Source organism: Macaca mulatta, chromosome 7 (genome assembly GCF_049350105.2).
Source record: "Macaca mulatta isolate MMU2019108-1 chromosome 7, T2T-MMU8v2.0, whole genome shotgun sequence".
Classification (NCBI taxonomy): Eukaryota; Metazoa; Chordata; class Mammalia; order Primates; family Cercopithecidae; genus Macaca; species Macaca mulatta.
Window position 1 is genome coordinate 147,471,549 of NC_133412.1, and position 27,129 is coordinate 147,498,677.

General features: G+C 50.5%; 1 protein-coding gene across 50 annotated transcripts; it reads right to left on the reverse strand.

Annotated features, from left to right (window-relative positions):
• Window positions 1-5,015: 5,015 nt before the first annotated feature.
• On the reverse strand, window positions 5,016-25,692 carry ABCD4 (ATP binding cassette subfamily D member 4). 50 transcript variants are annotated; one of them, XM_077941408.1, is made up of 20 exons: window positions 25,594-25,692; window positions 19,157-19,284; window positions 17,517-17,656; window positions 16,727-16,812; window positions 16,164-16,192; window positions 15,956-16,072; window positions 15,491-15,616; window positions 14,783-14,833; window positions 12,781-12,875; window positions 12,381-12,502; window positions 12,182-12,273; window positions 11,918-12,007; window positions 9,611-9,819; window positions 9,347-9,438; window positions 8,805-8,868; window positions 8,058-8,107; window positions 7,212-7,315; window positions 6,815-6,891; window positions 5,737-5,852; window positions 5,016-5,565 (listed from the first exon to the last, which is right to left on the reverse strand). In XM_077941408.1, exons 3-20 carry the CDS (start codon window positions 17,542-17,544, stop codon window positions 5,497-5,499), a joined length of 1,617 nt encoding a protein of 538 aa, XP_077797534.1. In that variant the 5' UTR covers window positions 17,545-17,656; window positions 19,157-19,284; window positions 25,594-25,692; the 3' UTR covers window positions 5,016-5,496. The 50 variants fall into 50 exon arrangements, 43 of the variants coding, with proteins under 43 accessions (XP_077797534.1, XP_077797535.1, XP_077797545.1 ...); XM_077941409.1 differs by lacking the exon at window positions 19,157-19,284 and adding an exon at window positions 19,753-19,871; XM_077941419.1 differs by lacking the exon at window positions 16,727-16,812 and adding an exon at window positions 19,753-19,871 and having other exon boundaries at window positions 7,212-7,264; window positions 8,805-8,841.
• Between the last annotated feature and the right edge of the window lie 1,437 nt (window positions 25,693-27,129).

Consider the following 27,129-nt stretch of genomic DNA (forward strand, 5'->3'; position numbering starts at 1 on the left):
GCTCTCTCTGGCCTATGGCAGGAACAGAGGCTTATTTGTGACCTGCCAGTCCCTGCCACCCTCAAAATGACCAGAGTGACCAGCCCGAGTCTCGTGGGGGCTCCTTATCCTCTGCCCATGAGAAGCATCTCCCTCCCTCCTTCCTCTGCCCGGAGCGTTTCCCACTCTGCTTCCTTCTCAACTGGCCATCAGTGATATCCCAGGCCCTGCAGCCTTCCTCGCTGCCAGGTCTGTGGTGACAACTAAATGAAAAAATGGGCAGGGCACAGTGGTTCACGCCTGTAATCCCAGCACTTCGGGAGGCCGAGGCAAAAGGACTGCTTGAGCCCAGGAGTTCAAGACCAGTGTGGGCAACGTGGTGAAACCCCATCTCCAAAAACAAAAAATTTAGCTGGGCATGGTAGTGCACACCTATAGTTCCAGCTACTTAGGAGGCTGAGGCAGAATTGCTTCAGCCCAGGAAGTCGAGGCTGCAGTGAGCTATGATTGTGCTACTACACTCCAGCTTGGATGACAGAGAAAGACCCCATCACTCATACATACACATATACATAAATGAAAAAATGTCTGGAAAATGCTGGATGTGGGGGACGTGCGGCAGCTGTGTATGAGGACTTCTGTTCGCAGTGCCTGCCCCACAGATGTCGCATTCATGAATTTTTGTTCAAAAGCTAAGATCACTTCCATCCTCTCTGGTCTTTCCTGAGATAATCTGTCCCGGAATCCAAGTTGTCCCCTCCAGTACCCAATTCTTTCGGAGGGGTTAAAGGGATTGCAGGGGACAGACAGGAGAGGGAGAAGACACAGGCCGCTGCATAAAAAGTGAAACCGAGGGAAAGATAATGGGGATGTTAAAGATGGTTTGCAGGCCACGGTGGCTCACGCTGGTAATCCCAGCACTTTGGGAGGCCGAGGCAGTTGGATTGCCTGAGTTCAGGAGTTCGACACCAGCCTGGCCAACATGGTGAAACCCTGTCTCTACTGAAAAAAAAACAAAGGCCGGGTGTGGTGACTCACGCCTGTAATCCCAGCACTTTGGGAGGCCAAGGTGGGCGAATCACGTTAGGAGATCGAGACCATCCTGGCTAACATGGTGAAACCCCGTCTCTGCTAAAAATACAAAAAATTAGCTGGGTGTGGTGGTGGATGCCTGTAGTCCCAGCTACTCGGGAGGCTGAGGCAGGAGAATGGCGTGAACTCGGGAGGCGGAGCTTGCAGTGAGCCGAGATTGCGCCACCGCACTCCAACCTAGGGGACAGAGCGACTCCATCTCAAAAAAAAAAAAAAAAAACAACAACAAAAGATTACCTGGGCATGGTGGCACATGCCTGTAATCCCAGCTACTAGGGAGGCCCAGGTGGGAGAATCGCTTGAACCTGGGAGGCGGAGATTGCAGTGAGCCGAGATTGCGCCATAGCACTCCAGTCTGGGCAACAAGAGTGAAACTGTCTCAAAGAAAAAAAAAAAAAAAGGTGGCCTGCTTTGCAGCAGAAACTAGGACTCCCTACACACTCATGAACCATCTGGTAACATTCTGTAATGGTGTTCCATGGTTTTGTATTTGACTTGATGTTTTGGGGAATGCTAGAATGCTTGAGTTCTAGAGGCAGCTCAAGAAGACCTGCTAGAGTATCACAACAGACATAGGAATTTGTAAATGTTTTCCACTTGTAGTTGAGCCCAAAGCGTTTTCCTGCGGTTTTCTGTCTTCAGACCCACCATGTACCACATGGAACACACGAGCTCCAGCAGAGGTGCTAGGTCCATCTTGCTCCCCACTGTAACCCTGGAACTGAGAATGGTGCCTCAGACATGGCTGGTGTGCAGCAAATCAAAGTGCCCTCACTTTCTTTTTTTTTTTTTGAGACGGAGTCTCGCGCTGTGTCACCCAGGCTGGAGTGCAGTGGCGCCATCTCGGCTCACTGCAAGCTCCGCCTCCCAGGTTCACGCCATTCTCCTGCCTCAGCCTCCGAGTAGCTGGGACTACAGGCGCCCGCCACCACGCCTGGCTAGTTTTTTGTATTTTTAGTAGAGACGGGGTTTCACCATGTTAGCCAGGATGGTCTCGATCTCCTGACCTCGTGATCCGCCCGTCTCGGCCTCCCAAAGTGCTGGGATTACAGGCTTGAGCCACCGCGCCCGGCCAAAGTGCCCTCACTTTCAAGAGCTGCCCCATAGCCCACAGAATGGCTGTGCCACCAGTTACTAACATTCCCTATGTGGCAGGCTCAGGCTGCCTCCTGATACTTCTTTTTTTCAGAGTCCAGCTGCCGTCCAGGCTCCTGTTTCTCGATTCTCCTTGTGGTTTTTCTCATTTTTCTGGCTCCCTCTGAGCTGCTTCTAGCTAGGATTCAAGCAGGTGAGAGAAGTGAATGGCTGGAAGATTGACTTATGTGGTCAGATTGACGGTACCCGGTGATGCACTAGACAAGGGTGTACTTTAGACCTAGTGCACCAAGGCTAGGTCTAAAGTTTTGACTCATGTATCCAGATGGACAGTGAGTGGCGCCACTTGCCATCAGAGGAGATGCTAGAAAAGGCTCTGAGGAAAGCTTTTTTTATTTTGAGACGGAGTCTCGCTCTATTGCTCAGGCTGGAGTGCCGTGAACAATCTCTGCTTACTGCAACCTCCGCCTCCAGGGTTCAAGTGATTCTCCTGCCTCAGCCTCCCCAGTAGCTGGGATTACAGATGGCTGTAACCACACCTGGCTAACTTTTTTATTTTTAGTAAAGATGGGGTTTCACCATATTGGCCAGGCTGGTCTTGAACTCCTGACCTTGTGATCTGCCCGTCTTGGCCTCCCAAAGTGCTGGGATTACAGGCGTGAGTGAGGAAAGCTCTTTTTTTGAGACAGTCTTGCTCTGGCACCAGGCTGGAGTGCAGTGGCATGATCTCAGCTCACTGCAACCCCCGCCTCCTGGGTTCAAGCGATTTTCTAGCGTCAGCCTCCCAAGTACCTGGGATTACAGGCATGTGCCACCACACCCAGCTAATTTTTGCATTTTTAGTAGAGATGGGGTTTCACCATGTTGGCCAGGATGGTTTCAATCTCCTGACCTTGTGATCCACCCGCCTCGGCCTCCCAAAGTGCTGGGATTACAGGCATGAGACACCATACCCAGCCAGGGGAAGCTCTTAAGTTCATTTTGGGACACGCTGGGTTTGAGGTGCCTTTACTAGACACACATTGACATGGTAAGCTGACAGTGGATAGAGATGACAAAAGATGGCTTTTCTGCCTGTCCCGCAGCCCAGGAGCCTCCAGAAGAGTGATGGGAAACCTACGGCTATCTTTATGTCTCATCCACATGGGTCACTGTAGATTCCTGGGTGGCCAAAATGGGCCTTAAGTTTGGGAAACTATTTGCCTGGCTAACGTACGACGCATTTAAAACAAACATTTTGTTCATAATGTACTATGAAGGACCCAAGACCCGATTTTCTTCCATGCACGTTTGTATCGACACATCTACAACGCTGAGTAGTCTCTATCTCTGACATAAGGGAGGGAAGCAGGTGCGAAGTGTGCCCCTAGGAGGAGTGTGCCCCTAGGAGTAGCTTTCTTGGGCAGTTTCTGTGAGGGAGAAGGCTGAGAGTAAAGAACAGAACAGCACTGGGAACCAGTTAGAGGCAGAGGAAGCAGCAAATGCAAAGACCCTGAGTTAGGAATGAATTGGTCTCCAAAATAATCTGGACACGGCGCATGGGAGCTCCTGCCTGTGGTCCCAGCTACTTGGGAGGCTGTGGTGGGAGGATCACGGGAGCCCAGGAAGTCAAGGCTGCAATGAGCTATGATTGTGCCACTAGACTGCAGCCTGGGCTATAGAGTGAGATGTGAGGCACTGTCTCAAAAATAAATAAATAAATACATAATAAAAATAAACAAAATAGCCTGGCAGCCTCAGCAGCACCTGTGAAAAAGGCTTAGGAGTTGAAGAAGTCGGTAATAAAGCCATTTTTAGGTGGTACCAAGAAGGCGTTAAATAATCTTAAATTTTACAGTGAGAAAATACAATTCTTGCTCCATCTTTCTAATTTTATTAAGGAGAAAAATCTCAGTTGAGTGCCGGTCCATCTAACTCCTCACCTCCCTTTTTTACAAAAAGAACAAGCCTCAGGCCCAGAGTCTATGCAGGCAACAGCATCTAGCTGTAATTTAATAACACTGGTGGTTTTTCTTGTATTTATTTTTAGTTACTTTCCATTTATGTGAAGTGTAAAATTTCACTTAAAAATCCATTTAAACTTAAAAGGTGAGTTTGTTTTTAAAATTATTAAGTAACTTGCCGGGTGCGGTGGCTCACGCCTATAATCCCAGCACTTTGGGAGGCTGAGGTGGGTGGATCACGAGGTCAGGAGATCAAGACCATCCTGGCTAACACGGTGAAACCCCATCTCTACTAAAAATACAAAAAATTGCATGGTGGCGGGCGCCTGTAGTCCCAGCTACTCAGGAGACTGAGCCAGGAGAATAGCATGAACCCGGGAGGCGGAGCTTGCAGTGAGCCGAGATCGCGCCACTGCACTCCAGCCTGGGCGACAGAGCAAGACTCCGTCTCAAAACAAACAAACAAAAAATTAAGTACAAGAAGTACAGAAGCCTGGCAAAAATCATGAAAGTGAGGGAGGTAATACGTAGACAACTGAACTGGAGGGGCACTGGTCTGAGTGAGGACTTTGGGCACAGTAACTCCACCTCATGCTTTGTGCTTTCTGGGTTTTGTCTGTTTAATTTGTTGTTGTTTTTCCCCAATATAAACTTTTTTTTTTTTGTTTAAAAACCCAACCTTATTTTGGCTAAGGGGAAAGGGATTTACTTTCATTTGGGTGAAGACAGGACAGACTAAAGGTCCCTAGAGGTTAGTGGTTCAGGTTCTAACCACACAACACTGATGAATGGAAAGGGAGATGTAGGGAGAAGTGAAAAACCCTGGGCAACAGCAGAGCACGCTTCCCTTCCCACCAAGCTCTCAAATACAAGTCTGGAGATTCAATAAAAAAGATCATTCCATGATAGAGAAGACAGAAAGCTGTAACTCTTTTTAATGTTTAACTTTTCTTTGTAAAAAACTTATTAAAAAAACTTAAATGGTCAGTTAAAGTTAAAAATCTATTGCTGCACAATATAACTGATTAAAAGATTTCCAGATCTCTTGACTCCAAGAGATCTCTTTCCACCCTGACCTTTCATTTCTTACAGATCTCACACTTCCAGATTTCTCTTTAGCAAACACGATCTGAAATCATTCGTAGGTAATCAACCGTTTAAGCATATGGAGGCTCTGGCTGAGGCAGCAGAGTCCTGGGAGACTGAACACTGGGAGACTCAGTGTCCCCCACAGAAATCCAGACCCGGGCTCAGCCCAACACCGCCAGGGCTCCTGCACAGGACCTATGTGGCGAACCTGAGCTCGATCTTCCCCGCCAGTCCTCCTGGTCACTCCTGAGGGCTGCCGACCCTCCAGAGTGTGGCTCTCCTTCTAAAAGCTGGAGCTTCATTCCACTTTGATTCTCATCAGCTCCCATCTTCCTCCTCCACAGAGTTTCAGAACGAAGGAATGAAACTACAAGAGACCACCACCACACGGAGATCAGGTTGCCCTGGCCACTGGCACAGGAGGCCACTCAGTTCTCTCTGCTACTGCTACTCCCTGTTTTGAGGAGCCTCTGGCTCTGGCCAGGCTCAGCCTTTGGGTTCTCTCTCCTCCTTAGGCCATCCTTGTGAGCACAGGTACCTTCTCAAGGCTCTGCCGATGTCCCACACTGATGAACGTCATCCCCAGCTGCTGGCCGATGCGATAGAGCTCGTTCTCCACCTCCTCTGTCAGGGCACTGGTGGCTTCATCAAGCACTGAGGGCAGAGCACAGAGGAAGAGATCAAAGCCCTGCCCTCTGCTGCTGCTGCTTCTCCTCCCACCCACACTCAACCCCGGCTGGGACCCAGGGGAGGCTGAAAGCTGCTCTGGCTTCCAGAAGCCCTGCCTCAGGGAGAAGGATGGGTCAGAGGAGCAGAGGGCCAGACTCTGTGAGGGAATCGCCTGTAAGCAGCTGCATGAAATCTCTCAGCTTCTACAGATAAGCATCAGCCACTTCCTGGGACCACTCAATCCAGGGAATCCCAGTCCCCCGCAAGAAGGTCAGTCTTTGGAAAAGTCCACACCCATCTCCCTGCCAGGCACAGCTTGGCAGGAGAGGAGGATGGGTGCCCATTCATTTGATGGTGGAGCCAGAAGAGCATAAAATTACAACCCTTCAAGGTTGGCTCTTGGCTCCAGCTGCTGCCAGGCAAAAAGCTTATGAGCTGGGCATGGTGGTTCATGCCTGTAATCCCAGCAATTTGGGAGGCCAATGCGGGAGGATGGCCTGAGTCCAGGAGCTCCAGACCAGTCTGGGAAACACAGCATGACCCTGTCTCTACAAAACTAAAAATAAAAAAATTAGCAGGGTGTGGTGGCACATGCCTGTAGTCTCAGCTACTCAGGAGGCTGAGGTGGGAGGATCACTCAAGCCTGGGATTTCCAGGCTGCACTGAGCCATGACTGTGCCACTGTACTCCAGCCTGGGTGACAGAGTGAGACTCTGTCTCAAAAAAAAAAAGAGAAAAGAAAGCTTATGAGCAGGCAGTACAGCATATTCAGTGTTACTCTGAAGATGCCAAGCACTGTTTACAAGGGCAGGGCCTGCTGTCCTCTCCAGCAGGGAACTCGGAGAAGCCCAGTCATGCACAGGTGTGCCTGGGTGCCCGTGAACACATGCTGCTACACCCCTGAGTGCAGACAACACATGCATGTGCAGCCACAAGGCAGACCTCACCTGCGTACTTCGGTTGCAGGTAGAAGAGTCGGGCAAAGGAAAGCCGTTGCATCTCCCCTGGGGACAGAACATCATACCTGAGGAAAGGGAGGGGAGAGGACTGCTGGAAGAGGAAGGATATAGCTTAGCTTTTACCTAGAATGGTCTGGGTGGGAAGAGGTTTCTCTGTAGAGAGGTGAGCCCCAGGAGATAGAAGCCCCTCCCCTTTCAACCATAGGCCTACAGCCCTCACAGAGTGAGGCAAAACTCTGTTCCCAAGGACATAAACTTGCACCCGATTGACCAGCCAAACATCTGGACTTTGGGGTCAGGAGCCATTCCATTCCTTGACAGGGACCCTGAAACCAATGGTCTTTATGGTGGAGCTATCTCTGAAGCACCCAAGCTCTGTTCTTACCAGTTCCAGTCCACCTGCTGGTCCAGACCCTCTGTCCTTGCCACCAAGTTGGACTGTAACAGACCCAGAGGGCACGATGTCCATGAAATGGCCAGCCCTGCTACCTGCCATCATGGGGAACCTCCCTCACTCCCCAGCACGCGCACACACACATCTCTAAGACAAACATATGCCCCAGTGGCATACCAAGGTGGGGGGCTGTGGGACAGTCTGCCCCAGCCAGAGAGGAATATATTCTACCAATGACACTGTTTAGACTTGCTGGAGTATGGTGATAACAAAAAAGCAAACTGCCTTTGTCAGTCCTATTCTTGTTTTAAAATTCTCCAGTGAGAAGGCCGGGCGCGGTGGCTCAAGCCTGTAATCCCAGCACTTTGGGAGGCCGAGACGGGTGGATCACGAGGTCAGGAGATCGAGACCATCCTGGCTAACACAGTGAAACCCCGTCTCTACTAAAAAAATACAAAAAAATTAGCCGGGCGAGGTGGCGGGCGCCTGTAGTCCCAGCTACTCGGGAGGCTGAGGCAGGAGAATGGCGGGAACCCGGGAGGCGGAGCTTGCAGTGAGCCGAGATCGCGCCACTGCACTCCAGCCCGGGCGGCAGAGCGAGACACCGTCTCAAAAAAAAAAAAAAAAAAAAAAAAAAAAAAAATTCTCCAGTGAGAGCACTACCCGCTTCCTGCCTAAACCTGGCCAACAGCACACACTGTCAATTGATACTCCCATTCTCCACCCCAGGTTCAGACTTCCAGTCCTGGGCCCAGGCACAGCAGGGCCAGCACCTGCCTACCTGTAGCTGGTGCTCCCAGGTGGGCTTGGGTCCTGAGGGTCCCTGCCCCCACTTACCAGGCCTGCCAATTCCAAGAACCTCAAGATCCTCTCATCATCAGCAGAACCTGCACAACAGAGAAGCCTTCTGCAAAAAGCCAGAGCCTCCTGGCTGGTCAAAACAGACAGGGCAAGGCTGGGCACAGTGGCTTACGCCTGTAATCCCAGCACTTTGGAAGGCAGAGGTGGGTGGATCACAAGGTCAGGAGATGGAGACCACCCTGGCCAACATGGTGAAACCCTGTCTCTATTAAATATACAAAAATTAGGCAGGCATGGTGGCATGCGCCTGTAGTCCCAGCTACTTAAGAGGCTGAGGCAGGAGAATTGCTTGAACCCAGGAGGTGGAGGTTGCAGTGAGCTGAGATCACACCACTGCACTCCAGTCTGGGTGACAGAGTGAAACTGCATCTCAAAAAATAAAAAAAAGAATAGACAGGGCACATGGCAGGGGTGGGGGCCCCAGAATGCTGGGTGAAGCCTCTGAAGTCACAGGTTGCAGCCCTTGGTAAGGGAAGGGGTGGGTGAAGGAAGGCATCACTTCCCTTGTCCCAATGGGCGTCTCTCCTTAAGGACGGAAAGACAGAATGAGGTGAGATCTGGGTGCAGACCCCCGAACAGTCAAAGGAAGACAGGAGTCCCTCTTCCTTCAATCAGCGGCCTGGCTGGGGCCTCTCCCAAAGGGCACAGGTGAGGTCACAGTCAGGTAGAGCAGGGACAACCGTGACAGAAGGAGAGGACATGACCTGAGGAGGACCAGCTCACCTGAGTCGGGGTAGACCTCCTTCAGGGGATATATCACCTGAGAAAAGAAAAAAACCACACCAGCCTAGGAGGAGGGAGAGCAAGAGATGGAGCTGCACACAGCCCACCCTCCCTCCAGAACCCACTGGAACCTCCCAAGGAGGAGAGGTGGGAACGCCTAGCCCGGGTCAGATGGGAGAGGCTCTGGCCCGCAGACAGCAGGGCAAGGTCCCTACAACCTTCAGAAGTGTGTTTAGTGGGAAGAGTGGAACAGCCTCCTGAGGGCAGGGGCCCCACAAACCCACCTCGGGTGTTTATGCATGTGATATCTGGCGTGAGTCCTTGCCCCATTTACCTGCCTCAGGAGCTGCTCTGAGTAGTGGGCCCAATCCATGGATGTGAATACAAGGTTCTTAGAGCCAGCAGGTCCCAGGATCGGGCCACTTTACTACCTCACCTTTTGCCCTGACTCTAGGGCCTGAGACCTGTCACAGTGCCAAAGGTCCCAGCTGTGGGCGGGTGGGGCTGAGGAGGGAGGAGTGGGCCCCCTGAACTAGGCTGACCTGCTCCCGAAGGGTCCCGTCAGTGAAGAATGGCTTTTGTGGCAGGAATAGCACCCCATGGGGCCCAAAGTCCGTCAGCATCTGCACTGAGCCTGCAGAGCCCACAGAAACCTTCATTGTGAGATCTCCCAGAAGAGGCAACTGCCTGTCTCCTCTCTTCCTTGTTCCCCAACAGAAAAGAATGGATTCTACTACACTGTCTCCACCCTCACTCCACCCCTAGGGCCCAGGCTGGGTCAGAGGGAGGGAGGGCCTGGCTCTCACCCCGTGTACTTGTCCAGAGGCCACCCAGAACCCGGAGCAAGGAGGTCTTGCCAGTGCCCGTGTTGCCTGTGATGAGCAGGCTCTGTCCCTCGGAGATCTTTAGGCTCAGATCCTTGATTAGGGGTTTGTCAGAGGAGGGGGCAGAGATGGAGACCCGCTCAAGGAGAAATGCTGTGTCTGCTGGCTCTGCCGCTGGCCACCCTGAGGCTCTGTGTCAGAGAAGAGAGGGGACGTGAGGAAGATGGGCAGGGTCAGTATTGCTGTGGGGGAGGCACTTCTCCCGGGAGCCACCACCTGTGGATTGTTATGGGCTGACTTGCATCCTCCCAAAATCCCAGCCCCCAGTGCCTCAGAATGTAACCACATTTGGAGGCAGGGTCTTCTTTTTTTTTTTTTTTTTTGAGAGAAACTCTTGCTCTTGTCACCCAGGATTGAGTGCAGTGGTGCAATCTCGGCTCACTGCAACCTTCGCCTCCTGGGTTCAAGTGATTTTCCTGTCCCAGCTTCCTGAGTAGCTGGATTACAGGTGCCCACCACTGCGTCCATATTTTTAGTAGACACAGGGTTTCGCTATGTTGGCCAGTCTGGTCTTGAACTTGTGACTTCAGGTGATCCGCCCACCTCAGCCTCCCAAAGTGGTGGGATTATAGGTGGAAGCTTCTGTGCCCGGCTGGAGGCAGGGTCTTTAAAGAGATGATGTTAACATGAAGCTGTTAGGGCGGGACCCTAATCCACTATGACTGGTGTCCTTTGAAGACAGAGGTAGCAGGGACATGCATACACAGAGGAATGGCCACATGACGACACAGCAACAAGGTGGCCATCTACAAGCCAAGGAGTGGCCTCAGAAGAAACCAACCCTGCTGACAACTTGATCGTGGACCATTAAGCATCCGGAATTGTGAAAAAATTAATTTCTAGTGTTTAAGCTACCCGGCTTGGGGTATTCTGTCACGCAGCCTGAGCACATTAATACAGGGGTAGGGGTGGAACTTCTACTCTGTGCCTGGGTGGACAAAGCCCCTTATGGGACTGATCTTAATCAGTCTAACGCCCATGAATCTCAAATATCATCACAGATGAGGACACTAAGAGTCAGGTGGCTAAGTAACTGCCCAGGTCACAGAGCGGTAGAATTAGAGGTCATCTAATTCTAATGCTGGTGGGTCTTCATGGTGTCACAGTATGACCAGAGTACTAATAACAAGAATGGGAGTGGTTAAAGCTAAACGGTTCTGGAGTTTCAGGCTCTGCATGGATGCCTGGCAACCCACAGAACAGCAATTCCAGTTTCCTACAGACCCTCCTTTATGCCTAGCCTCTGAACTCATGGTTGCATGAAGCTTTCATTTGGAACAGAAGCAAGAGTTAAGGCATCAACTCCTAAGAAAAGCAAGTTGAGTGTAGGCCCTGGAATTCAGATTGATTTTTGAAAGCTTATGATGTGGCCACTGTCCAAGCACTTTCCAGAGATGATGATATCTAATCCTTACAACAAGTGAAGGAAGGTTCCATTATGACCTCCTTTTCAGACATGAAGAAACAGAACAGTTGGGGGCCGGGTGCGGTGGCTCAAGCCTGTAATCCCAGCACTTTGGGAGGCCAAGATGGGCGGATCACGAGGTCAGGAAATCGAGACTAGCCTGGCTAACACGGTGAAACCCCGTCTCTACTAAAAAGATACAAAAAACTAGCCGGGCGAGGTGGCGGGCGCCTGTAGTCCCAATTACTCATGAGGCTGAGGCAGGAGAATGGCACAGACCCGGGAGGTGGAGCTTGTAGTGAGCTGAGATCCGGCCACTGCACTCCAGCCTGGGCGACAGAGCGAGACTCCGTCTCAAAAAAAAAAAAAAAGGAAACAGAACAGTTAGGTAATCTGCCCAAGGAAAGTGTGGAGAGCAAACAAATCCTGAATGCACAGAAACATTACAGATCCACACAGATCTGGGGCTAAGTGAGGTGGGAGAACAAAGACAGATATGCCCCAAGGAAAGGGGCAGGGAAAGGACTCAGTGGGAGGAGGAAGCACAGGAAGAGGAGGACACTGCAGATTCCTGTTATCTCAGGCAGAAGGTGTGTGTACTTTGCTTCCATTAGCTGGGGGAATGGTGTAAATTAACACAACAGATACCGGAACAGCAACATCGACTGTGAACTTACATGTGCCTGGCATTCCATTTCCATCTACTCCTCACAACTCTGCTGCCCTGGGAAAACTCTGGGAAAGGGCAGGGCTCCAGGGTAACCCAAGCCAGGTAATGCCAGAGCCTGCAGCCTCAACTACTGCTCTGCCAGCCCACTACTCACTTGTCCAAGCCCCACTCGCTCTCGCCTAGGATCTCACAGTCCTGCGACTTCAGGGACATGTCCAGCAGCGTCTCCCGAAGTTGCCCAATCCTAAGCAAGAAAAGAAAATCTGAGGCAGGGTCTGGGGGCCAGGTGAAGGCGAATTCCTTTTCCTATCTCACACCCACGAGTACATGGTATGTCTCTGTTCCTTTTTTCACTCAGCCACTTATTCCAGCAGCACACACTCTGCTCAGGAGCCAGAGGGGTGGGACCCAGCCTCACCTGTGCGTGTAGCCAGCCACATCCGAGAGCGTCGTGGACAGGTCGATGAGCTGGGTGAAGCAGCTGATGAGGTAGATGCACACAAAGGCATTCTGGACAGGATGGGGAGTGGTCAAGCAGGTCTCGACTCCAGCCCACAGGCACTGGACCAAAGGACGGAGGGGGGACAGCATAAGGGGTCACCAAAAGGGAGTCTCACCTTGCTGACCAGGGTGCTAAGCTCTGCAGGACTCAGGTCTCCATAGACCCCGCTGAAAATGGGGATTGCGATGACAACGTAACTCAGGATGCTGCCCAGATAGTCAAAGGTGTTGATGCCGACTGTAGAAGACAGATGCGTGAGACACCCAGGAACCATCCACATGCCCTGCAGGGGACACAACCCTAAGACGGGAGGCAGCACGCCAAATAGGGCCACATGCCTTCCCTGGATCCTCATTCTCTTGAGGATACTCACAGAAAGGCAACAGCCCCCGGCCCCCGGTGAATTCCTTCATCACGGCATATTTATCCTTGCAGACAGGAGGTAGACAGGTGTGGGAAGGGAAGCAGACCAGTCCAACCCCATGGTTCCCACTTCCCTGGGCCCCCTCGCCTACTGTACAGCCAGAGCTCCTTGGACATCAGCTCCCTCTGGGTCTGAAGGAGTATCTGCAGCCTGCGGTCTGTCCTCATGTGCTCCACATGCCCAGCTCTGACAAGGAAAGGCTGGGATGTCCACAGGGCTGGAGAGGTTCTGCCAAGTTGGGGGGCCCCTGTCCCATATCACACCCTCCTTTAGAAACCAATGCCATCCAAATGGTCTTGGTCTCAAGCTCTGTCTACCACTAGCACCCATTCATGGCTTCAGTCATGCCTTATAGTATTATCTGTGTGAAGAACATAAACTCTAGAGTTGGGCAGACCTGGTTCAAATCCTGGCTCTGGCCAGTTACTAGCTGGGTGACACAGGCAGGCTACTTAAGCCTCCAAGCCTCAGTTTTTTCATCTATAAAATAGAGCCACTAATACCTATGTAATAAGTTAGAGTGAAAATTAAGTTTCTAAATATAAAATGCCAAGCCCTCAATAAATATAAGGGGCCCTCAATAAATAAAAACTATTGTTAAATAAACATACACAAAGCAGTCACTAGGTGTATCAGGCACTGCACTAGTTAGCTAGTGCAATAAAGAGATGAGAAAATTATCTCTGTCTTTGAGGAGCTCTCAGTCCAGAGGGCAGGCAGGCACACTGCATTCTTCATTTGGAATCAGGAGTACTAAGTGTGCCCTCAGGGCCATGGCAGCAGATGGGCTTAGCCATTAAGGGAGTCTGGGAAGGCTCTCCAGAGGAGGTGATCCGGGGTTTCAAGGATGGGAAGAAATTCGCTAAGGCAGAAAAGGTGGAGGGAGGAGAGAGGGGGCCTTTCAGATTTTGCACAGAGGCCACAGAAGAATTCATCTGAAACTCTAAGAACTAACCTGCCTTCCCAGAGCTTCATGAGCAGAGGTTACAGAATCCAAAAGCAACTTTTCTTTTCTTTTTTTTTTTGGGATGGAGTCTTGCTCTGTTACCCAGGCTGGAGTGCAATGGCAGGACCTCCGCTTACTGCAACCTCAACCTCCCGGGTTCATGCGATTCTCCTGCCTCAGCCTCCCAAGTAGCTGGGATTACAGGTGCCCACCACTACGCCCAGCTAATTTTTTGTATTTTTAGTAGAGATAGCGTTTCACTATGTTGGCCAGGCTGGTCTCGAACTCTTGACTTCAGGCAATCCACCTGCCTCAGTCTCCCAAAGCGCTGGGATTATAGGCGTGAGCCACCATGCCCAGCCTCCAAAAGCAATTTTTTTTACACACCCAGCCCTGCCCGCCTCACAATCCCACCCCAGTGCAGAGTCGCAGTATTCTTGGTGCCCTCAAGTGGTGGAGTTGCAAACTGCAGCAGAGACTGAGGAGCAAAGGTCCCAGGGCTATCAGATCCACCCCAACTACAGGTGAGCCGAGGAGTAGCTTCCACTTAAACGCAAACCTCCGCCTACACTATCAATCCTAATGCTGATTTCAGAGGCCTCACTAAGGCAGAGCACAGGGACTGGCGCTGGCCCCGGAGGGAAGGGATGGGATTTCATGCTGCTGCTGCTCCTGCTACTGCTGTCAGGAGACCAGACGCTTGGCTCCATTAGACAGCATTGTGAGGAGGTCTCCTGGTTTTCTGAGAAGCTCCCGTTCCATCCCACACTACAGAGACAAAGGATCAGGCCCGGACCTCAGACTGGCAAGAAAGCTTCTTAACAGACAGAAGAGCAGAGGCAGAGGGATGTCTTACAGTCACCAGCAAGAGGATGAGGCATTCATTCATTTGACAATTTCAGGCCCTATGCTAGGCCACTAAGACTAAAGCTGGCCACAATAAGGAACCACCAACTTCAGAAGCAAACCCCTGTACCTTAGGACGAGGCAGACAAGGGCAGGGGGAGGTAGAGGGAGAGGGTCACAGCCAAGTGTGACAACACTCAGCCCCTGAGCTCGGTGGTGGTGGGAGAGTTGTAGGATTCATCTTTCCTTCTCCACTCTCAGCTCTGGCAAGGCAGAAGGGGAACCATCTCTCCAGACTCACCTGTAGAAAGCGGCAGGCTCCGCATTCACCCGAATCTGCATGTGCTTGAACCTGGGCGGACCAAAGGGAAATGTGTGCTGACCACAGGGAGTACTGGCCCCACTCCTGTTGGAGTCCTGGATCAAGAAGACCCCCGCCAAGTGGAGCCCAGCTCTGCCTGAAAACTGTGGCTGCCTCAGTCTGACCCTTTCCTGGACCGTTACTGGGTAGAAAACCCCGGGGCTAGGTGGTGTGGCAGGAGCTCTGCAGAGACAGGGCTGCCCCTCAGCTTTCTGCAGAGAGGACGGGGGTATTCCTGCTCACGGCATCTCCTCCTCCCAGGGCCTGGCCTGAAGGAGGGGGACAAGAAGCACAGGGTAGGCGCTGGATCCATCGGCTGCTACGCCCAACTGATCCAAGACAGGGTGGTTACGCCAGGGCAGTGAGAAGGCTAAGAGATGACAATGATGATGGTGATGGCCAGCCAGACACGGTTCTCAGTCCTTCTCAGGTATGATCTCATTAATCCTCCCAATCCTCTTGGTAGGCAACGGTACCATTTCCACTTTGGAGACAAGAACATTGAAGCCTGGAGAGGTTAAAGACCTCTCCAAGATCACACAGCTAGTAACTGGCACAGCTAGGATTTGAACTTAGGCAGTCTTACTCCACATCCCCTTCTTTAACCATTATGCCCCAGCCCAGAAACCTCAGGTGAGGGAGACACACCTAAAATCTCCCTCCAGCTTCTCCTGATGCACCAGCTTCGTCACAATGGGGCCCATCAAAGTTTTGTTCACCATGGTCCCCAGGATGAAATACCCAAAGATGCTCACAGGCCCGAGCCAGCCTGTGCTGAAATAGAGAGAGGGAGAGAGGGTGTGGGGTGCCACCTATCCCCACAGGCCTCAGCCCTTATTCCTGTACCCTCTCGGGTAGCCCCTGTCAATCTGAGTAGCCCACTGGGCCGTCTGCTCCTATGTGGGAGCATCTGGCATGAGCTGTCAGAGCCAGGATACCTGTGACACTGCAACAACACAGGGCCAAAGGAAGGGCAGGGGCCTGAGCACAGGGGATGGGAAGACTCCCTAAGGTTTAGGTGGGAGGGAAGGGAAATAAGCTTCTCTTGGACCTTGACCTGGGAGAGCTGAGGACTCTCTGGAAACACCAGGCTGGGGAGGAGGGAGGCTTCACCTTTGGAAGCACTGGTAAGTATAGTAGACGAGGATGAATGGGGAGACGATCAGCTTGCTGGCCATGCTGCTGAGCTGCCGGCAGAATCGCTCCACATCCTGGCTGATGCGCTGGTCCCTGGAGCCAACGACACAGAGTAGCTGGACCCAGGGAGATGGGCCCAAAGGTGGAGAGAGCAAGACACTTTCACATCACCTCTGCTCCTGACCTTGCCTCGCAGTACTGTGAGCACTGACCCTGTGGGAAGAGGGAACCAGACAAGGCTGGTTGCCTAGGGGCAACTAAATCCTGGGGCCTTTAAACAGGGTTTTAGAGAGTTGCACCTTACGGTGCCTCAGTTAATCCCCTGAAAAAGCGGGAACTGAAAGGTCCAGCACCCAGGGGTCTGAGCCAGCTCTGAGCAGAGCCAAAGAAAAACTTGAAGGTAGATGAGCTGCTTTTTTTGGATGATGAAGAAAACTATCCCCTTTATCTCAATCTTCCCAAATTTCTCTTATATAAACCCTACCCTGGCCCCTGTAGTTATCTGGCTGTGAAAGCTCCAGGCTGTGAGGCATACCTATAGTACCAGCTACTCCGGGGGCAAAGGCAGGACGGAAGCCATAGCCATCAGAAAGGGGCCTAGAAGTTAGGTAGCAGCAGCAGCCTCCCAGGCATCTTTGCACCAAAGCTCAGCTTGAGCTGAGAGGCACCCCAGGCAACAAAGTGCTTGCTAGGAAGGCGGTGAGTGAGGGGATGGGTGTGAAGGAGACCCCATATGTCTCATCTCACCACTAGGGCTATACTGCTTCCTATTTCCAATGAGCGACGTGACCTTGGGCAAGTCACTTGCAATCTCTGGGCTTCAGCTTCCTCATCTGTAAAATAACAATAGCTAACTTACAGTGGAACACTTGCTATGTGTCAGGCACTGTACATGTGCATTACATGAATGATATCATTTCATCCTCACTACATCCTTTGAGATAGGAACTATTATCATCCTCATTTTACAGAAGGGGAACCTGGGGCTTGGTGACTTTAAGAGCTATAAGCTGAGTGGTGATAGAATGGGATTTGAATCCTAGACTGAGTCCTGGATAGTGGTATTTTTTGTACTGATGAAAATCTAAGAGCTAGTTTTTCTAGCAAGGACATTTTCTTTAGAGGGTGCCTTACTGGAAGACTAAGATATAAAAAATGAAAAGGACAAAAGGAAGCTGCTCCTGACATTTTTTTTTAAGAGGTGGGGGTTTCTGCTATGCTGCCTAGGCTAGAGTACAGTGGCTATTCCCAAGCGTGCTCACGGTGTGCTACTGCTGGACTCAAGTGATCCTCCTGCCTCAGCCTCCTAAGTTGTTGGGACTACAGGTGCATGCCACTGCACCTGGCAGGCTCCTTTTTAGCAGCCTGCAGCTTCTCCAGGGGTCCTCTGCAGGGCACCCTCCCCCATGACTCTGGGCAGCAGCATTTGAAAACAACTGTAGACATCTCCATGGGGTCTGCCGCCAGGAGTCTCCAGGGCTAGGCCAGATGGAAAGGACCACACAGAGTATAGAAAGGACTGAGTTGGGGCACCTACGGGTTATCGATGTCATCCCGCAGCACATTGAGGGTGTAGTACACACGGCCCCGGAAGTAGAGGCAGTGGAGGTGCTCAGTGAGGTCCTTCCTCCAGCTCACATACAGCAGGTTGCAGGTGAACTGATCAAAGCTCTTCAGCTGTGCAGTGGGGGAAGCAAGCGGAAGGGAGAGATGGCTTCCTGAAAATCTCAGCTCAAAGCTCATGGCTGGCAAGAGCATCCACTGACCCATCCCAGCCTACTCTGACTCTGATTACTCTGTCCACTCAGCTCTTTTCTTGTTTAAATCATCAAGTCATGAGACTTTCCCTTCCTCACTCACTGACTCACATGTTCATTCCTGCACCAAAGTTTTCTTTTTTTTTGAGACGGAGTTTTACTCTTGTTGCCCAGGCTGGAGTGCAATGGCGTGATCTTGGCTCACCACAACCTCCGCCTCCCAGTTTCAAGCGATTCTCCTGCCTCACCCTCCTGAGTAGCTGGGATTACAGGCAGGTGCCACCATGCCCAGCTAATTTTGTATTTTTCGTAGAGACGGGGTTTCTCCATGTTGGTCAGGCTGGTCTGGAATTCCTGACCTCAGGTGATCTGCCTGCCTCGGCCTCCCAAAGTGCTGGGATTACAGGCGTGAGCCACCACGCCCGGCCTCCTTCACCAAACATTAAAGGGCTTACCAGAGGCAAGACCCTCAAGCCTCTTTCTACACTGTGTTATTTTGAGAGTAGATGAGCTTCTGAAAACTGGAGACCATATTGTCGATTCCATTTAGTTCTTACTCCTTTGTCCCCCAAGCTTGGGACAGAGATTTGTATGCATAGGTGCTTACTGAACGAACACCCAACAAAAGTGGCCACGGTATGACGAGAAGTGGCTTCCCCCAAAAAAACAGGTGGTACAGCCTGGCAGAGAGCATTAGGCTTGAGTTCTGGCAGAGCCTTGAGTCTGCCAGACTCATTTACCACTTCCAGAGCAACTATGTGCTAAGCACTAGGGACATCATGAACTCACAGTTTAGCCAGAAAACAATTACAAGGGTGTAAGGAGTGTTACAACAGAGGTAAACTCAAGGAATTAGTTAAGTACAGAAAAAGGGTAGAGTTTGGTGGAGGCGACACAAAGGAGAAAGCTGAGGAAGACCTGAAAGAGGTGACAACGGAGGGATGATGAAAAGTGAGCAGGCGGTAGCCCCCTACTGAATGAGGGGTAGGGGAGGGGGCCATTGTGCAAGAAAGCACCAGTTCAAAGGCTGGGAGGTGTGACATGGTGCCAGGATAAGTCACAGCCTCGGTCCCACAGAGGAGGAGCAGCAGCTCTGGCTGCCGAGCCCAGTTTTAATGAGCTGCCGGAAACAAGAGTTCTAGGAAGGAAAGGGGCAATGATCAGTTCTGCTAAATGCTGATTTAAACCAGAACCTGTGGCCTGGGCCCAGGAGTTGAAACATCTGAGGAATCAATTCCACGTGGGCCAGTAGCAAGATCAATGTGCTTAATAAGGGCAACTATGCCTTTAGTTCCCAGAAAAGGGAGGAAACACACCCCTATAGCTTGCTTCCTGCTTCCTGGAGGCTAAGTCCCACTAGGCATTACAATCACACTGGACTGGAGAGGAAGAGAGACACAGAATGAGGGAAAGATCTTACCGTGGAGTTCAGAACAATGAGCATGACAGCCAGGAATGTCAGAGCCTTAAACCCTTCCAAGTCTTTGTTTCCCAGGACACCATAGTACTGACTGGGGATCAAGCCAACTTGGTAGATCACCAATTGTTCTGAAAGGAGGGAGAGGAGTAAGAAATCAGTGATGAGGGGTTAAAAAGAAGTGAGGCTTCTTCCTGAGTCCCTGCCTCACCAGCACCCCAAAGAGATGAAAAGGGGCTGGGCACAGTGGCTCACGCCTGTAATCCCACCACTTTGGGAGGCTGAAGAGGGTGTATCACCTGAGGTCAGGAGTTCGAGATCAGCCTGGCCAAGATGGTGAAACCCTGTCTCTACTAAAAAATACAAAGATTAGCCAGGCGTGGTGATGGGTGCTTGTAATCCCAGCTACTCTGGAAGCTGAGGCAGGAGAATCGCTTGAACCAGGAAGGCAGAGGTTGCAGTGAGCTGAGATCGTGCCACTGCACTCCAGCCTGGGGCAACGAGAGAGAAATTCTGTCTCAGAAAAAAAAAAAAAAAGATGGAAAGGGACCCCAAACAAGAGCTCCCCTCTCTCCTCTAGTCTGGGCTCACTCGCTCACCCAGTAGGGTCAGGCACAAAAGGGTCAGGAACATCAAGGCATTCTGTGATGACCAAGAAGGAAACAAAACCTTCAGTATCTGCAGGAACCGCTGGAGAAATTGCAGATCCAACCTCGGCCTGAAGAGAAGGTGGGGAGGCAGAGAAAAGCCCAAGATGTAATTAAGCCTTAGGAAGTAGTTATTAAGCGTATCCACATTGTTCTGCAAAGGGTCCAGGCCATGCAGAAAGAATGGTTTCCAAATGCTGAAGATGGTAGGCTGGGAACAGACCATGGATACAAAGGAAATTCTTTGGCCAAGCATGGTGGCTCATGCCTGTAATCCAAGCACTTTGGGAGGCCGAGGCAAGAGGATTGCTTGAGGCCAGGAGTTTGAGACCAGCCTGGCCAACATGGTGAAACCCCATCTCTACTAAAAACACAAAATCAGTTGGGCATGGTGGCACACGCCTGTAATCCCAGCTATTTGGGAGGCTGAGGCAGGAGAATCGCATGAACCCAAGAGGCAGAAGTTGAAGTGAGCTGAGATCATGCCACTGCACTTTAGCCTGGGCAACAGAGCGAGACTCCATCTCAAAAAACAAAACTGGTACTGGCAGATGATGTGATCATTTACACAGGAAACAAGCAAATTGACAGACAAACTGTTGAAAATAAAGAGTTTACCAATGTCATTAGATATACAAATATCAATAGTGTTCTTCTATACCAGCAATAATCAATTATAAAATATAAAGAAAATAAGTAAAAAACCTACAGAAAAACTATCAAATATCCAGGAGTTAACTTTTACATATTGGCCGGGTGCAGTGTCTCACGCCTGTAATCCCAGCACTTTGGGAGGCTGAGGCGGGTGGACTACCTGAGCTCAGGAGTCCGAGACCTCCCTGGGCAACATAGTGAAATCCCATCTCTACTAAAATACAAAAAATTAGCCGGGCGTGGCAGCATGTGCCTGTAGTCCCAGCTACTCCGGAGGCTGAGACAGGAGAATTGCTAGAACCCTTGAGGCAGAGGTTTCAGTGAGCTGAGATGGCACCACTGCACTCCAGCCTGGGTGACAAAGCAAGACTCCGTCTCTTAAAAAAACAAATAAATAAAATAACATATTAGACATTTTAGAGGGAAAATGAAAAGCTCTATTGTAGGACATGAAAGAAGACCTAGAAAGACAGGCCTGGCTTGACCCAACATTATGAAGACCTCAGTTCTTTCTTTCTTTTCTTTTTTTGAGATGGAGTCTCCCTCTGTTGCCTAGGCTGGAGTGCAGTGGTGTGGTCTCAGGTCACTGCACCCTCCTCCTCCCAGGTTCAAGCGATTCTCCTGCCTCAGCCTCCCAAGTAGCTGGGATTACAGGTGCCTGCCACCACCCCTGGCTAATTTTTTATATTTTTAGTAGAGACAGGGTTTCACCATGTTGGCCAGGCTGGTCTCAAACTCATGATCTGCCCGCCTCAGCCTCCCAAAGCACTGGGATTACAGGCATGACCCACCGCGTCCAGCCCAAAGACCTCAGTTCTAACAAAAGCAGTCTATAGGTCGGGCGTGGTGACTTACGTCTGTAATCCCAGTACTTTGGGAGGCCCAGAGAGGCGGATCACTTGAGCCCAGGAGTTTGAGACCACCCTGGGCATCATGGCAAAACCCTGTCTCTACAAAAAATACAAGAATTAGTCGGGCATGGTGGCGCACACCTATAGTCCCAGCTACTCAGAGGGCTGAGGCAAGAGGATTGCTTGAGCCCAGGAAGTCAAGGCTGCAGTGAACAGAAATCTTGCCACTGCACTCCAGCCTGGGTGATAGAGCAAGACCCTGTCTCAAAAAAAGCAAAAAACAAAAGCAATCTATAAATTCATTGTAATACCAATCAAAAGCAGGACTTCTCTGAGGAACTTTGTATGGAAATATAAAAGGTCCCTAGCTTAGGGCAATTATGAAAAACAGGAGAGGAGGAGGAAGAGACCCAAACCATCAGGTTATTAAGACATATCAAATTACAGCGCTAGAATAATACTACAGTATTAACACAAGAACAAAAAGACCAACAGGACAGACCAAAAAAACCCTACAAAAACCACGCACAAAAAACCCACAGAACAAACACCTATGTTCACATAGGCACACAATAGAGGTTACAACACAAGAAAGGACACATTAATACTAATAACTGCCAGCACTTATGAAGCATGCACTATGTGCCCTATTCTAAATGTTTTACATGTGTAATTCATTTAATGGCCATGACCCTAGGAAATAGGGACTATATCTTATATTATGGATGAGGAACGGAGGCAAAAAGGGGTGAAGTAACTTGTCTTGTGTCACCCACCTGGTGAGTGGCAGCCTTAGAGCTTGAACACAGTCAACCTGCTCCAAGAATCTGCACTCTTGACTATGCTATACAGCTTCTCTAATTTTTAACTAATTAATTAGTTATTAATTGGGTCAGGTGTGGTGGTAATCAAAAACAGTGGAAAAAATCTTAGGTCATTATCTCAAACCATTTACAAAAATAAACTTAAGGCCTGGAGCAATGGCTCATGCTTGTAATCCCAACACTCTGGGAGGCCGAGGTGGGCGGATCACCTGAGGTCAGGAGTTCGAGACCAGTCTGACCAACATGGTGAAACCCCATCTCTACTAAAAATACAAAATTAGCCAGGCCTGGTGGCACATGCCTGTAATCCCAGCTACTTGGGAGGCTGAGGCAGGAGAACTGCTTGAACTCGGGAGGCAGAAGTTGCAGTGAGCCGAGATTGTGCCATTGCAACAAGAACCTGGGCAACAAGAGCGAAACTCCGTCCCCAAAAGAAAAAAAAAAAACCTTAAAAAACTACAAATGGATTAAAAATCTAAATGTGAAAAGTAACACTATTATGTTAGTAGAAAGAAATGTAGAAAAATATCTTAATGAAGGTACCTTAAAAACCTATACAAGGGAAATTGATGAATTTAACTTCATTAGAGTTAAATGTTTTTATTCAACACAGTGCCATAGATTAAGTTAAAAGACTTGGAGGTGGTATCTGCAGAGTGCAAAACCAACAAGGACTTTAAATCTCTCTTTTTTTTTTTTGAGACGGAGTTTTGCTCATTGCCCAGACTGGAGTGCAATGGCGCGATCTCAGCTCACTGCAACCTCCAACTCCCCGGTTCAAGAGATTCTCCTGTCTCAGCCTCCTGACAAGCTGTGATTACAGGCGCATGTCTCTACACCCGGCTATTTTTGTATTTTTAGTAGAGACAGGGTTTCATCATATTGGTCAGGCTGGTCTCGAACTCCTGACCTCAGGTGATCTGCCTGCCTCGGCCTCCCAAAGTGCTGGGATTACAGGCGCGAGCCACAGCGCCTGGCCTAAAATCTTTTTTTTTTTTTTTTGAGACAAGGTCTTGCTCTGTTGCCCAGGCTGCAGTGGTGCAATCTCAGCTCGGGGCAACCTCTGCCTCCCAGGTTCAAGCGATTCTCCCACCTCAGCCTCTTTAGTGGCTGGGAGTACGGACGTGCGTCAACACGCTCAGCTAATTTTTGTATTTTTGGTAGAGATGGGGTTTCACCATGTTGCCCAGACTAGTCTGGAACTCCTGGACTCCAGTGGTGCAACCACCTCAGCCTCCCAAAGTGCTAGAATGACAGGTGTGAGCCACCGGGCATGGCCAGGATGTAATATCTAGAGCCTACAAGAATTCCTGCAAGCCAGGAACATAGGAAATCCATAGAGAAGTGGGAAAGGATATAAACAGGCGATTCAAAAAAGGGAAAACCCACATGTTTAATAAACACATGAAAATGCAGGCCGGGCGCAGTGGCTCACGTCTGTAATCCCTGCACTTTGGGAGGCCGAGACGGGTGGATCACCTGAGGTCCGGAGTTTGAGACCAGACTGGTCAACCCCCCGTCTTTACTAAAATACAAAAAATTAGCTGGGTATAGTGGCGCACGCCTGTAATCCCAGCTACTCAGGAGGCTGAGGCAGAAGAATCGCTTGAACCCGAGAGGCGGAGGTTGCAGTGAGCCGAGATCGTGCCACTGTACTCCAGCCCAGGCAACAAGAGCAAAACTCTGTCTCAAAAAAAAAAAAGGAAAGAAAGAAAGAAAGAAAGAAAGAAAGAAAGAAAGGAAAGAAAGGAAAGAAAGGAAAGAAAGGAAAGAAAAGAAAGAAAAGAAAGAAAGAAAGAAAGAAAAAATGTACACGATGGGATACCACCTTACACCCACCAGACTGATCGAGACCATCCTGGCTAACACGGTGAAACCCTGTCTCTACTAAAAAATACAAAAAACTAGCCAGGCGAGGTGGCGGGCGCCTGTAGTCCCAGCTACTCGGGAGGCTGAGGCAGGAGAATGACGTGAACCTGGGAGGCGGAGCTTGCAGTGAGCTGAGATCCGGCCACTGCACTCCAGCCTGGGCAACAGAGCGAGACTCCGTCTCAAACAAACAAACAAAAAACAAAAAAAACAACATTACAAAACCAACCACCACTGGACGATGGAGGGATACTGGGAAACAGGAAGCTTTAGGTACTATCCGTCGTGAAGTATAAACTGGTGTGACCATTTCAAAGAACAATCCAGCAAAATTAGCTATGACCAGGACCCAACTCTGGGGTGGATACCCAGAGAAATGCACCAATATCCACAAGGAGACAACTGCCAGAATATTCATGACAGTGTGGCCTCTAGGGTGTTAATATTAGAAAAAACTCTAGATGGCCGGGTGCGGTGGCTCAAGCCTGTAATCCCAGCACTTTGGGAGGCCGAGACGGGCGGATCACGAGGTCAGGAAATCAAGACCATCCTGGCTAACAAGGTGAAACCCCGTCTCTACTAAAAAATACAGAAAACTGGCCGGGCGCGGTGGCTCAAGCCTGTAATCCCAGCACTTTGGGAGGCCGAGACGGGCGGATCACGAGGTCAGGAGATCGAGAAACCAGCCCGGCTAACACGGTGAAACCCCGTCTCTACTAAAAAAATACAAAAAAACTAGCCGGGCGAGGTGGCGGGCGCCTGTAGTCCCAGCTACTCGGGAGGCTGAGGCAGGAGAATGGCGTAAACCCGGGAGGCGGAGCTTGCAGTGAGCTGAGATCCGGCCACTGCACTCCAGCCTGGGCGACAGAGCGAGACTCCGTCTCAAAAAAAAAAAAAAAAAAAAAGAAAAGAAAAGAAAAGAAAAGAAAAAAAAGAAAAAAATCTAGGTATCCACCACTAGGGGAATAAGTCTATGCACATAGCAGCACTCAGAAGTGAAAACGAGATGACTAGCCTGGATGGACTCAAAAACACAACGTTGGGAAAAAAGGTTTAAAGAAAAATCACAGCATATTATCTAGGAATTCGAAACCACTATATAGATTTCAAAGTAACACGTGCACAAATTTACACAAGTTGGACCGTAAAGCCACTTATATAACACACCAGAGTGGCTGTCTGAAAAGGGGAGTGAAAGGGGTCTGGGAATAGGAACGAAGAGAGGAAGTTATAAAATAAACAAGGAGCCTTGCATTGGCCCACAGGGTGTCAAGAACTGAGAAGGATTAACTCAATTTTATGCACCTGAGGTTCTTTTTTCAAAAAAAGAAAGCCAGTTGCGAGAGAGAGGGTCCCACACCGGGTGCAGGAGATGGCACAAGTCCAGCCAAGAACCGAGGGGGCCGCGGCCGGTGCGGAACGGCCTCGAGCCGCGGGAGGGCGGACGCCCCTTCAAGAGCTCCTCTTTCTCTCAGAAGTCGTGGGTGCGAGACGGAGGCGCCAGGGCGTCGGACGACGCACGGTGGGCAGGAGAGCCCATTCCCCACAGCCCCGATCTCCTGCTCCCAAACCTCCTCCCCGACCGCCCTGCTTACCTGGAGCCAGCTCCGGGCGCTGGCCCCGGGACCGCCATGACCTGAGACCCGAGGGACTCTGGAACCCGGCGGCCCCGAGTTCAGCACTGGGCAGAGTCCGGGGAAACGGGGCGGGGCGGGGGGGGCGCGGCGGGGGCGGGGACCACAGAGACGGCGGCGGATAGAGAGGAAGGCGCGGGAGACGCGGCCTCTCCCGGAAGCGACCGACGTCTCTAAACGTACCAGAGAGTGGACTCGTCTGACCCGGCGGCTACAGCGCCCCCATCTTTTCTGGGAGGCTTCCCTTTTGACAATAGGTCGCCGAGAGTGTAACTACCTTATGGCAAGTATTTTAGATTCTGAGTATAATAGATGTTTTATATATTCTCCCAGAGGAGCCAGCATGATCTTTAAAAAAGTATAAATTAGGCTTCCAGCTGGGCGCGGTGGCTCACTCCTGCAATCCCAGCACTTTGGGAGGCCAAGGCGGGAGGATCGCTTGAGCCCAGGAGTTCGAGACCAGCCTGGGCAACATGGCAAGACCCCGCCTTTACAAAAGATAAAAGATAAAAACATTAGCCGGGGATGGTGGCGAGCGCCTGTGGTCCGAGCTACTCTGGAGGCTGAGGCAGGAGAATCACTTGGGCTCGGAAGGTCAAGGCTGCAGTGAGCCGTGATTGTGCCACTGCACTCCAGCCTGGGTGACAGAGAGAGACCCTGTCTCAAAAATAAATAAATAGATGATGATGATCGATGGATAAGATAGATAGTTGAATGAATGAAATGCTTATCAGTTGACTGATTAGTACCCAAAGGGAGGTGGGAAATGGCTCAAAAACAAAACAAACAAACAAACAAACAAAACCCGCATGATCTCACAGGTCCCTAAATTTGAATCTGGATGTATCTTCTCACTTTCCTTCAATCCTTATTAAGTTTCAACAGCATGCCAAACACTCCACAACATACATGTATCACTTGTCTTTATGGAAGTTGCAGTCTAGCTGGGTAGGTCAACCAGTTGACAATTACAGCTGTCTATTTTTTTATTTTGAGACTGAGTCTTGCTCTTGTTGACCCGGCTAGAGTGCAATGGCGTGATATCGGCTCACTGCAACCTCAGCCTCCCGGGTTCAAGCGATTCTCCTACCTCAGCCTCCCGAGTAGCTAGGACTACAGGCATGTGCAACCATGCCCTGCTAATTTTGTATTTTTAGTAGAGACCGGGTTTCTCCATGTTGGTCAGGCTGGTCTCGAACTCCCGACCTCAGTTGATCCGCCCACCTCGGCCTCTCAAAGTGCTGGGATTACAGGTGTGAATCACCGCGCCTGGCCTACAGCTGTCTTTATGAAGTGCTGTGACAAACATATCTTACAGCAGGGGTTCTCAGCGTTGGCGCCATTAAGTTTTGGGGCCTGATCATTCTTTGTTGAGTAGGCTTTCCTCTGCAATGTAGAATGTTTAGCTGTATCCCAGGCCTCTACCCACTAGATGCCAGTAGCATTCCCTGTGACCCAGGCATCCCAAAATGTCTCTAAACATTGCCAAATGTCCCT